This window comes from Urocitellus parryii, chromosome 4, assembly GCF_045843805.1.
Source record: "Urocitellus parryii isolate mUroPar1 chromosome 4, mUroPar1.hap1, whole genome shotgun sequence".
Taxonomy (NCBI): Eukaryota; Metazoa; Chordata; class Mammalia; order Rodentia; family Sciuridae; genus Urocitellus; species Urocitellus parryii.
The window spans coordinates 175,403,012-175,415,843 of NC_135534.1; the positions used below are offsets into that span (position 1 = coordinate 175,403,012).

Consider the following 12,832-nt stretch of genomic DNA (forward strand, 5'->3'; position numbering starts at 1 on the left):
TCTGGCTAGATTGCTGATTCTCTCTGACTAGACTGTTGAATAATGAGCAATTGAAGCAAAAGCGCTGTGTCTGGTTCATCACTGTCACGCTCCAAGTGCCCTGCCCAGGAGTATCAGTGATTGCCATTCTAATGGAACTAAGCATTCATTGAAATCCAGAGCTGCTATTCGTCCCAAAATCTCATCCCAGTGTCTCACCTTGGGACTAACACTCCTTACCCGCTTCCCTGTCCATCACACTCTTCAATAGAATGATGCCACCATTGTGATTGCTGGGAGATGAGTCTTGTGATCCAGGCTCCTGCCTGTGGGAAGAGTTGCTCTTTCTGGAGAGCTACATCAGGGGCATGGTGAGTTTCCTTGCAACTTAAGGGTCAGAGTATGGCACATTCCTGGCAAATAAAAGCAGCCCAAAGAAAGGAGTCTGAGTATAGAAAAGCCAATGTTGCAGGTGCCCAACAGCTTTTACTACAACCCAGGCAAAGGATAGGACTTTGGGGAGAACAGGTTAGGATGGCTTGGTTATGCTGTGCTAATGCACAGGTTCATATTTTTTACATGACAGAGGTTTCTTGCCTTCTCATGCTGTACGTCCACTGTGGGTTTCAGGGGCCTATCCTCAGAGACCCTGGTGGATGGAGGCTCCACCATCAAAAGCTTTACCAGTTATTATGGCCAGGGAATGACACCTGGAGCATCTTCCACCAGCAGTAAAATGCTGTGACACATTTCACACCTGCCCACAATACCCTGGCCCAGAGTATTCTTAACACATGCCTAGAGCAGCTGAGCAGCCCCTCTGCCTCTGGGTGCCATGTTGTTTTACCATATATTCCAGGGCATCTCTCGGCCAATGTCACACACTCTGTCGTCTTCCAGAAGACTAGATTCACAGAATGATCGGACACTGAACGGCTCTGAAAGTAATGGTTTCAGTTCACTTCACAATTTTACACCTCTTGAATGGTGGGGTGAGCATGAAATGAGCCCTAGAGTGGGTGGATGGAGCCCAGGTTTGATTGTTGGCCTTTGTTCCTGTTCTGCAGTCTGACTGGATCCAGCTCCTCTTTCTGAGAAATGAGCTGGTCAGTTAGGTGACCTCTGGACTCTGTAACCTTGCAGACATTTAATCAGACTCTCTAGAATCCTCCAATCCTGAGGTCAGAGAAACTGGAGTTCCTTTGTAAGGTAAATATCACATGAATCTCATTGGCTGGTAAATCTAACTTTACCCACTTAATGCTTATTTTAGGCTTCACAGATCATTTTAAAATAAAGGAAAAGGCATCACAGGCAGGAAGCTTTAGGTCCAGCTTTTTATTTATTTATTTTTAATTGGTACTTGGGTTTGAATCCAGAGGCACTTTACCACTGAGCCACATCCCCAGCCCTTTTTATTATTTTTAAAATTTTATTTTGAGAGGGTCTCACTAAGTTGCTTAGAGCCTCCCTTAGTTGCTGTGCTTTACAATTAGGGTCCTCCTGCCTCAGCCTCTGGATTGTGCAGATTACAGGTGTGCAATGCCTGCCCAGCACAGGTCCAGATTTTGTAATGCCTGGGATCTGGGTTCCTGTGTCACCACTTCCTCTTGTGTGTCAGAGGTGTTGGGGTGGGCTTTGGAGTCACACTGATTGAGGATCCCATCCCTGTCACTTGTTAACAGTTTTATCAATCTAGTTCCTTACCTGTAACAAGAGGTAGTGGCATTTCCTTGTTGGGTGAGTGTCAATTGAGGATCCAGTGAGTTGAAGTAGAGCTCTTCCTGCAGAGCCTGGCCTGGGGTCAATATGCAGCAAGTGGTGGATGATACTATTATTATTCTTGTGTCTCCTTCTCCAAGCAAATATTCTGGCTTTGAAATGTTTTAAAAAGCTTTTATGAGACTCACACACCAGATGACTGCTCCTCCTAACCACTGGCCTGTGGCAGAATTGTATGCAGAGAGCTGGAGCCAGGTAAGATGACCTGAGGCTTGGGGGAGCCATGGACGAATTGATGAGTTCATTACCAGCAGGTGCACTGTGCTGGGGTAGGCCAGGCTGAGGGGCCCCAAGGACTAGCGTCCTGGTCCCCTGCCATGCAGACAGCCTGTTTGCATTTTGCTCTCAGGGACCTGGTAGTCCCTGCCCAATTTAAAGTTCAAACTCTGTAATGACACAAAGTTGCAGGTTGGGCATCTGAGGGACCTAAGTTCCTTTCACTGTCCCTTGAGTGGCTTGCTGGGGTGAAGTGGCCACAGCAAAGAGACTGGACAGAGAATCTGATGATGGTCTCATTGTAGTCCAGCCCCCTGGATACTACAGGTTCTGAGAGTGGCTCTCTCCTTCACCAGGTCTGGTCACCTGGACTGAAGTGGGCTGTCTCCTTCCAGGATTGCTGCAGGACCTGAGTTTATTCAAACTGAAAGAGAATCCATTGCTTCATCATGTGGAGACCAAGGGAACTTTTCTAGCCAGGATCTACTCAGGCTCGTGGGTGTGTACAGGTTTGTTTCTTCCTTGCCCCCCTTCTTCCTGTCCTTTCACCATAAGGGTAAACAAATTCACACAATTCAGATACTGAAAAGCAGACTTTAATAAACAGCAGAAGGTATCTGTTGTCACATTATATTATGATTTGTGCTCTGGAATTTTATCAGGAGCACAGGTCAAGGTAAACAATTGGAAGACTATTCGCACTTATTCCATCTGTTCACAGAACAGTGCTCTTTGATTGCCCTGTGGACACTTGAGTTCAACAGACGCATTCTGTCTCCTTTGTCCCCTCCTGCTCAGCTCATCTTCCCCATCTCAGGGTTCAGTGGTGGCAAGTCAATGCCCACAGTCAAGCCTGAAACTGGCATCAGCCCACAGTCCTCCCTCTCCCTCACCCATATCTGTAATCCCAGAGATTGTATATATAATGTATTTTGTCATGTATTAAATCCCTATTTCCCAAATATCATTGCACATATATATATGTCAACATCCTCCACATATTTCTCAGCCCCACCCTGTCTGCTTCATTGTCTGCCTGGTTCAGCCTCATCAAGTGTCTGGAAACTGCTATGTCTTCCTCAATTCCCAGCCCTTGGCTCAGGCCCTATCCTTTGTCCTCTTTTATAGAGCAAGAAGATCTCCCATTTCTTAAAATAGATTTCTTAATTGTTGAGAGCCACAGCCAAAGGGGCCCCAGCAAACTTCCAGCTGCCGGCTGATGATTGGCTAACAGTGGCCCCAGCAACATCTAGCTGATTGGCTCCTCTGCGGTGATGTTCATTGGGCTGTTTCCCTGCCCTTCAGACTGCCAGCTGATGATTGGCTCACAGCGGCCCCAGCAACATCTAGCTGATTGGCTCCTCTGCGGTCATGTTCATTGGGCTGTTTCCCTGCCCTTCAGACTACGGAACTGCTCATTGGGGGACTTCTTTGGCTCCGCCCATGCGACCTAGCCAATCGGCCTCAAGAGCAGGAGGATTGTGGGAGGTGGTTGTTGGGGTGTGCGGGAGAGGCTTGTGGAAGTCGGTGGTGGCAGTTGGTCTCTGAGGGTTTTTCCTGAGGAGCTGTTTTGTTTGGCGTTTGTAGTTTTAAAAATAAAGTTTGTTTCTTTTGACAAGTGGCTCCTGAATTGTGCCCAGCCAGACTGCGGCACTTAATGACTTTCTTTTTCCTTTCTGTCTCTCTCTCCCTCCCTTTCTTCATTCTCCCCACTACCCCCCACCACCAGGGACCCTCTATCTTTGAACTACATTCCCAGTTCTTCTTTCATATTTTACTTTGAGACAGCATGTTATTAGGTTGCCTGGGCTGTCTTCGAACATATCATCTTCCTTCCTTCTTGTAATATTATTGCAAGAAATAACTGTTTTTTAAGTCCAAAGTCATATTCATTTCAGAAATATTGGATGATATTGAAAAGAATAAGGTAACAATACTTATCTGTAATCCTATCACCCAGAGGAATTATATCTATTTTTTCATAGTTTTCCAGAATTTTCTACATACTTTTTTTGCATTGGTTTATGAAAGATACTTTTAAAAAATAAAATCAGGAATGTATTAAATATGATGTCTTCTGATCTGCTTTTTTTTTCCTATTGTATTGTGAACATTTCATCATCAAATTCTTCACAAAATAGGTTTCCTAGCGACTGTATCACATTTCATCACTGAACCTTCACCAGAATTTATTTAAACACACTTCTGTCGTTGGGCATGAAGAATAGGATACATATATCCAATCCTGGAAGGAGACAGTCCACTTCAGTCCAGGTCCCAGGGGTAGGTGAATGATGAAGAGCAAGTTCCCTTAGAGCCAGGTGATGTTTCTAGGTAGGAGTACTGAGAACGGGGGCTGCTGCTGCTGCTGCTAAAGTGGGAAGTTCAGGGCTCCAGCTGGGGCAGCTCTGGGTGGTTAGTGTCCCAGGGTCAGACACGTGTGGGGATGTTGGACTTGAGGCATCATTGCTGCATCTACTGTGCCTTCCCAGAGGGGCTAGGCCTTGCCTGTCATCCAACTCCATCTCAGCTCTGCTCATCCTTGAGGACTCAGGCTCTGACAATATAATGGCTACACCTGTGCTCATTTATATATTTAGAAAACTTGTGAGGGGCCTGAGGTCAGGCAAGACTGGACTCTGGGACAGAGGGGTATCAGACACTCACTGGTTTTGGAGTAATTACGGGAAACCAAGAGCACAGGAGAGTCACAGTGAAAGGGACAGAGTGGGGTGGCTTCCTGGTTAAGGTGGCATGAGGCTGAGCCTGAAGGGCCAGGCAGTCCATTTATATGTGTAGTGTGTGCTGGGGGAGGCTGCCTTATGGGGAGAACCCAAAAAGAGCTCCGAGTTGGGGAGAGTAAGGAAGGGCAAGGCTCACATTTACCTGGTGTGTGGCTGTGAGGTGGGAGACTGTGGGGTGCAAGGCTAGGGAGCTACATCAGGTGGGGTCAGCTGTGAGGGCCTTGAAGAGCACCCCCAGTGTCCTGAAGGCCTATCCCAGGTGTCCATCAGAAGAGGGATATGATCCCATTTGCTCTCTGGATGCCCAAATGAGGACAGATTAGAGGAGGAATAAGACAAAAGTCTTAAGACAGACAGTAGGTTGTAAAGGCTGAGTGAAAGCCTGGGACCATAGCAAGGCGAGGAGCAAAGGGTGATTTGTGAGCTATTCTGTGGCAGGATTAGTGGGACTTGGTGCTTCCATCCTAGGATGAAGGTACATGTAACCCTGTGCCCTGCCCCACATTGCCATTGGTATTCAGTAACCTCACCATGACACCGAGCCCCTCGGCCATGCAGAGCCCTTCCCTTTCTCACCTACAGGCCTTTCTCCTGCCCCACACTGTCCTGACAGCCTCCTTCACCTCCTTGTTCCGTAGGCTGTAGATGACGGGGTTAAGCATGGGTGTGACCACGGCGTAGAGGACTGTGAAGACCTCATCAGAGATGCGGGCCTCCTTGCTCTTGGGTTTCATGTACATGAAGATGACAGTGCCATAGAAAAGCAACACCACCGCCAGGTGTGCTGAGCAGGTGGAGAAGGCTTTGCGGCGGCCGGCAGCTGAGGGTACCCTCAAGATGGTGGCCAGGATTAGCATGTAGGACAGGCAAATAAAGGTCAGGGGCACAGGCAGCAGCAGGATGGCACCCACTAGCAGGAAGGCCTCGCTGACTGATGTGTCACCACAGGCCAACTTCAGCACTGCCAGGATCTCACAGGTGAAGTGACTAACCATGTGGTGGCCACAGAATGGCAGCCTCATGGCGATGACTGTTTCAGTCACTGACTTGAGGAGGCAGAGCACCCAGGCAGCTCCCGCCAGCAGCAGGCAGAGCCCGGGGCTCATGAGCACGGGGTACCTGAGTGGTCGGCAAATGGCCAGACAGCGGTCATAGGCCATGATGGCAAGCAGCAGGCACTCTGTGGAGCCTGTGGACAGACTCAGACACATCTGGATGGCACAGCCAATAAAGGAGATGGTCTTCTGAGATGACAGGAGGTGAACCAGCATCAGAGGCACAAAGGTGGATGTGTAGCAGATGTCCAGGATGGAGAGGTTGCCCAGGAAGAAGTACATGGGTGTGTGCAGGCGGGCGTCGAGGATGCTCACTGCCACAATGGCCGTGTTCCCCAGCAGGGTCACCAGGTACATGGCTAAACAGAGTGGGAAGAGCAGATGCTCCAGGAGTGGGTAGCCAGAAAATCCCTTCAGGAAGAACTGAGAGACCACAGTCCTGTTGACAGACTCCATGTGGGTAGGCCACACAGCTGGGATGGGAGGAGAGAGGGCACATGTGGTGGGAGCTCAAGGAGCCTGTTGTGGGATGGGGTGGATTGCTAGGGTCTTCTGCTCTCAGATACAATCTCTGTGACTTTAGGGCAATCCCCCCACCCTCTGTAGACCTCAGTTTACCTATATGAAAAATGAGGATTCAGAACAGTGATTCCCTAAGAGAGTGTTCATGGAAGTGGGGGTGGGCAATCTTAAAAATCACCTTGAGGTCAGGCTGGATTAATGAAAACAAACAAAGCTCTTTATAGGAAACCTTTGATATGCTAATGTAATTCAGCATCCTCCAAATGCAGTGTAGAACTTGTGCTCTCCAAGCTGATTTGACCCTGGATACTCATTTCAAAACACTCCTTAATCTGCTGTAGATAAGTGTTTGTGAACATACTTTGGGAACCCAGGGGCTGCAACTTGAACGAACACTAGAATCACCTGGAAAGTTTGTTAAAATACACGTTGTTGACACCACTCCCTTCCAGAGGTTCTGACTGAGTAGGTGTGAGTGATGCTGCTGGCACAGGTACCACACTTGACAACCCCTTGGCTAGATGGTCTCTGAAGGTCCTCTTGGTTTTCAGGCAACCTCTGAGCCATTGCTTACACTGTTCCTATGGTCTGCAACGTCCTTTATCCCTCAGTTGCAGCAGTGGGTCTAGTCTTCAGGTACTGAGGTTTCCATGTACAAATTGTACATTGTGACTTGCTTCAGTGGGGCTGCTGGCCTCTAAGTCTATCAGTGGGCACATCCACCTGTCCCCACAGGGCCTGCTTTGTCATTTACTTTGTATGTGTTAGCTCTTGGGTTTCATGTACATGAAGATGTACATGAATCTGCCTTCATTGTGGGCTTTCTAGCTAAAATTTAACAAGACCTCCTGACCTAACCCCAAATCCCTATTTCCTCTGGGCCAGAGCCAGGGCTGCTTGTCTGTGTGTACTCTGAGGATGTTCCCATGGAAATGCCCTGAGAGGTCAACTTGGCTCTCCCTGGTATAGGTCGGGAAACTGAGGTTGTACGGTCGGTCTCTGGTGAAGTGAATCTCAAATACAGCCCTCCCAACATTATGACCACAACACCATGTTTAGAGGGGACAGTTGCTCCCATCAAACCCCAAAAGCCTATGGTTCTAGATGATGGTCCTTCTCCAATGTCCTCCCCACAATCTTCTCACCTGCTAAGCAGCATTACTCAATCTCTCCTCAATGTTTCAGAGCACCTGGCATGGTGCCTTTCCCACCCTATGAGACCCTTGGCCAAAGCCTTGGGCGGGGAGGTTCTGCTCTGCCTCACGTGCGTGCAATGTTTTCCTATTTTCATTCTTCCCTTGTTTATTCATTCCCAAATCAAGAAGTAACTGATGAACTATTATGTGCCAGGCATTAGGGGATAAGTCAGGACAAGTATTCTCCCAGGTCACTGAATCCAAATACTTTCCAGGAAGAAATTCCCTCTACTTTCCCAGGTTTGGCCTCACCCTGCTTCTTTTTGCACACCCCTAGTGATGGGAAGCCCATTTCTTCTTTTCTTTTGCTAACACACCACCTGAAGGGTACAGTGGGACTCTCCTGCCTGTCAGGTGACCAGGCAAGGTGGCCCCCGTGAATACTCCTTCCTCTCACATGATAAGTCACCAGGTTCAGAATGTATCCTTATACCCTGAACCTTACCTTTGGGAATTAAGGGCTATTTCTGCAGCAAAAGAAATCTCTGATCTAGTCCTAGGCCTCAGGTGGAAGGTCTGGCCTCAACCAGACTGTGTCTAGAGTTGTCAGGGGGAGTGTGAACTGGGAGGTCACTCTGAGACCCAATAAGGAGTCCTCCCTCTCCTTTGGGCTCCATGGTCTTGCATTTGTACTTTTAGGCTGCTGCTTGCCTCTCTCACTCTCTTTCTGCCTGTTGCCCACTCCTACCAGCCCACTGGGCTGTCATCTCCTTCTTCTCCTCTCTCAGGTTCTAGAGGCCACATTGAGGGCACCAGCTTGGCCACAGCCAATTTCTTCCTGTCTTGTAATGACTTCCAGGGACTGGGGTAAACTGAATGGGTAGGTGGCTTCCAAACATGGGTTTCTCCCAGCTTGGATGACCCTCTGGCAAAGCTGGGAGGGGTTGTATGGATTAGCTGGACTACCCCCTTGTTGTACATGAAGACCCAGGCCCAGGGAGGGGAAGGTGCTTACACAGAGTAACACAGTGAGTGGGAATGGAAGCCAAGGTCCCAGTTATTCCTCAGAATCCTGACTTCTTCCCCGACCTGCACTTCCCCATTTCCCACTTACCTTCAGGCTCTTTTGGGTCTGTGTCCCTGGTTACCTGGAAGATGTTTCTGAAGGTTTGAGACTAGAGTCTCTGACTAGCCCTAGGGGGTCACAGGTCAATGAAATTGGCCTGAGCCTCTTCTGTGCAGAGGATTATGGTGGGTATACTTCAGCCAAGATTCCAAAACAGAAAATTTACTCTCATGAAATTCAGTGAAGCATTTGAAAGTGGATTTAATTAAGTGAAGCTTTTAGAATTGAGCAGAATTATTCCAAGTGCTTAGAATTTGGTGGTGTTCTCTGAAGTGTGTCAGATACAGTAGAACTCTGGTGGGCTCAGGGCTGAACAGTCTGCAATAGTTTCTGTAGGAAGCAGGAAGTCCCTGGCCTGGGCAGCTTCCAGCTCCATCCTGGCTAACGGACAGCGTGGGGGAGCAGGCAGGCCAAATGGAGGTGGCACTTTTCAAAGCTCTCTGTGTACCAAGGGACTGCTCAATTCTCAAGGTAATTTATGAGGAGAAGCAGAAATGTGCCCAGTTTAGAAACTTTGGGGGTGCTTCAGGGATGATGTCCCAAAGACCCAATTACACAATCTACTTAGAGATTTTAATTGGCGTGGAAAAGTTGGAGACAGTGGCTCACGGCCAGGGATCCATCCTCACAGGTCAGTCCCCAGTCAGTGCTGGTCCAGGAGTGTTTACAGAATGAATACATAATGGTTAAATGATCAATTAAATGAATGCAGAAGCAATTCTCTATGAACAAATTTAAAAATAAATGAATGAGTAAGTGAACAAATGATAGGCAGAGTTGCTTTCCTGGGAGTCAGGGGGATGGTCCAGCTCCCATAAGGATCTTAAAAAAGTGCAAAATCTGGATAGAGTGAGTCAGGGAGTGACCAGGATGAAGAGACACAGATAGAATTCTATAATATCAGAGCAGGACGTCCCTAAAGGCCATCCTGTCTGATATTCACTATACAAACCAAAGACTGCCCTTGAGAGGTGCAGGAACCAGCTCAGCATCATCAATGAGGCAGAAGTACTGTTCATTCTGACGCTGATTTTTAATATTTATTTTTTAGTTGTAGTTGGACACAATACCTTTATTTTATTTACTTTTCTGTGAGGATTGAACCCATGGCCTCTCATGTGCTAGGCCAACGAGTTTACTGCGGAGCCACAGCCCCAGTCTGGCCCCCACCCCCGTCCCCCGTTTGTCCACTCTTTTTTTTTTTTTTAAGAGAGAGTGAGAGAGAGAGTGAGAGATTTTGTTTTTAATAAAATGTTGTGGTTGTTGTTGTTTGTGGTTGTTGTTGTTTGTGGTTGTTGTTGGTTGTTGGTTGTTGTTGGTTGTTGGTTGTTGGTTGTTGTTGGTTGTTGTTGGTTGTTGGTTGTTGGTTGTTGGTTGTTGTTGGTTGTTGTTGGTTGTTTGTTGTTTGTTGGTTGTTGGTTGTTGGTTGTTGGTTGTTGGTTGTTGTTGGTTGTTGGTTGTTGGTTGTTGGTTGTTGTTGGTTGTTGTTGGTTGTTGTTGGTTGTTGTTGGTTGTTGGTTGTTGTTGGTTGTTGGTTGTTGTTGGTTGTTGTTGGTTGTTGTTGGTTGTTGGTTGTTGTTGGTTGTTGGTTGTTGTTGGTTGTTGGTTGTTGTTGGTTGTTGGTTGTTGTTGGTTGTTGGTTGTTGTTTGTTGGTTGTTGTTGGTTGTTGTTTTTTTTGGCAGACACAACATCTTTGTTTGTATGTGGTGCTGAGGATCGAACCCGGGCCGCACGCATGCCAGGCGAGCGCGCTACCACTTGAGTCACATCCCCAGCCCCATTTGTCCACTCTTGAACCTTATGTCCCTCAGCCAATGCAGAGCTGGTCTGCCCTTGGGAGCCAGTGACTGTTTTCCCCCTTCCTCAGCAGCTCCCACTTCCTTGTTCAAAACATCCATCCCGATGGTTCCTTCAGGAAGTTCCTTCTAGTTTACAGAGTCCATGATTTTGCAGGCTTCCGAGCCTCTTTAAAACGATATCATAGGACTGGGGATGTGGCTCGGTGGTGCTAGAGTGCTTGCCTGGCATGATCTCAGGCCTGGGCTTGTTCCCTGGAACTGCAAAAATAAAATAAAAATAGCATCGTTTTATTTTGTAACTGGGTGTTGTTATTGTTAAGTTTTATTTTATTATTTAAAAACAAGTAATTTTATTAGTTTTTTATTTACTTACAAAAGTAATACATATAAAATATTCTTGTAAAAAATTTAAATACAGAAGTATGTAATATAAAAGTGACACTTCCTTTCCATCCCCTACAGCCCCCTTCCTCAAATGTAACCAGTGTTATAAAATGCACACCCCCCCACACCCACATACACATTTTTTTAGTTATTTGCATATGTAGATCTATACATAGAAATAGATTTTGTGATCATATGTACTTTTTTAGTATGCTTTTTTGGCTGCAGCTTTATTAAGGAATGTACAACTGCACATATTCATATCATATAATTAGATGAGTTTTAATATATGTATATAGCCATGAAATCATGACCACCATTTAGATAATAAACTTACCTATCATTCCATAAAGTTTTCTTGTGCCCTTGCTAGTCCATTCCTCTTGGCTCCAAAAAGCAACCACTGATCTGATTTCTGTAACTGTAGATTACTTGTATTTTCTAGTATTTTATGTAAATGAAATTATGCAGCATGTACTCTTTTCCAAATCTGGTTTAATTAAGAGCAATCCCAGCTACTTGTGAGGCTGAAGCAGGAAGACCAGTAAGTTCAAGTCCAGCCTCAGGAACTTGCACTTGTCTCAAAATCAAAATAAAAAGGGCTAGGCATATAATTCAGTGGTGTGCCTGGGTTGTCTCAGTACAACAACAACAACAAAAATGTATTTATATATATGTGTGTGCTTATGTGTGTATATATACACATGTATATAGCTTTTTTGCATCAGCATAATTATTTTGAGTCATCCACCTTACATTTTTAAATAGTTCTTTTTAAAAAGTATCTTTATTTAGCTATAATTAAAATATCATAAATCCAATTAAAGTGTACAATTCAATAGATTTTAGTATATTCACATAGTTGTGCAACCATCATCACAATCAAGTTTAGAACTTTTTTTTTTCAGTAGTGAGTATTGAACTCAGGGGTGCCCTAACACTGACCTATATCCCAGTCGTTTTTAGTCTTTCATTTGAGACAGGGTCTTGCTAAGTTGCTGAAGCTGGTATACTGCCTTAGACTCCCAAGTAGCTGGGGATTACAGGTAGGTGTCACTGCACCTGACCAATTTTAGAACATTTTTATTACTTCCAAATGAAACCCCATACCAATCAGTTATCTTTCTGCTTTAACCCTCAAACCTTCTTCAATCTCAGGAAATCACCAATCTACGGTCTCTCTTAAATTGCCTATTCTGGACATTTAAAATAAATAGAATCCTAAAATATGTGTCCATTTGTGACTACTTTCTTTGATTTAGTATACTGTTTATTGCTAAGTAATATTCAATTGCAGAGATATTCCACATTTTGATGGACATTGTGTTGTTTCTTCTTTCAGGCTGTTTGAATAAGGCCACTATGATGAGATTTTGTGGGTGAACATGTGTTTTCATTTCTTTTGAATATTTTCCTAGGAGCAGAATTGCTGGATCAGATGGTAACTCAATAAGTGACCTTTTGAGAAATTGCCAAACTGTTTTCCAAAATGGCTACTTCCTTTTACATTCCCATTAACAATCTATGAGAGTTTCAACTTCTCCACACCCTCACCAATTAATATTATCATCATCTTCTTCTTTTTTAAAAAATAGCCATTCTAGTTATAGTGCGGTGGTATCTTGTGGTTTTGATTTGCATTTCCCTAATGACCAAAAAGGATGAGCATCTTTTATGTACATAATGGTCATTTGTGAATCTTTCTTTGGGAAAGTATGTGTTCAGATCATTTGCTCACTTTCAAATTGGGTTTTCTGACTTTGTATTACTGAGTTGTAAGAGTTTGTTGTTTTCACTGCAGGGAATCAAACCCAGGACCTTGCACATGCACTGAGCTATCTCTCAGCACCTGATAGGGACTTTTGTTGGGCCACCAAGTTTACTAACATTTCTCCTGTAGGTTCTAATCTGCTATCAATTCTATCCAATGTACTTTTTAGACAACTTTTTTATTTTTTAAAAAAGTTTTAGGTTTGCAGGAGAGTTCTAAAGATAGCACATAGATTTCCTGTATTCTTTTCATTTCATTTCTCTTAATGTGAACATCTTATATAACCATGGTACATTTATCAAAATTATTAACCTTGT

At 45.3% G+C, this 12,832-nt stretch overlaps 1 protein-coding gene across 1 annotated transcript; it reads right to left on the reverse strand.

Annotated features, from left to right (window-relative positions):
- Nucleotides 1-5,293: 5,293 nt before the first annotated feature.
- LOC113175689 (olfactory receptor 13J1) lies at nucleotides 5,294-6,232 on the reverse strand. The gene has a single exon (XM_026380007.2). The coding sequence runs from the start codon at nucleotides 6,230-6,232 to the stop codon at nucleotides 5,294-5,296; it is 939 nt and encodes a 312-aa protein (XP_026235792.2).
- Between the last annotated feature and the right edge of the window lie 6,600 nt (nucleotides 6,233-12,832).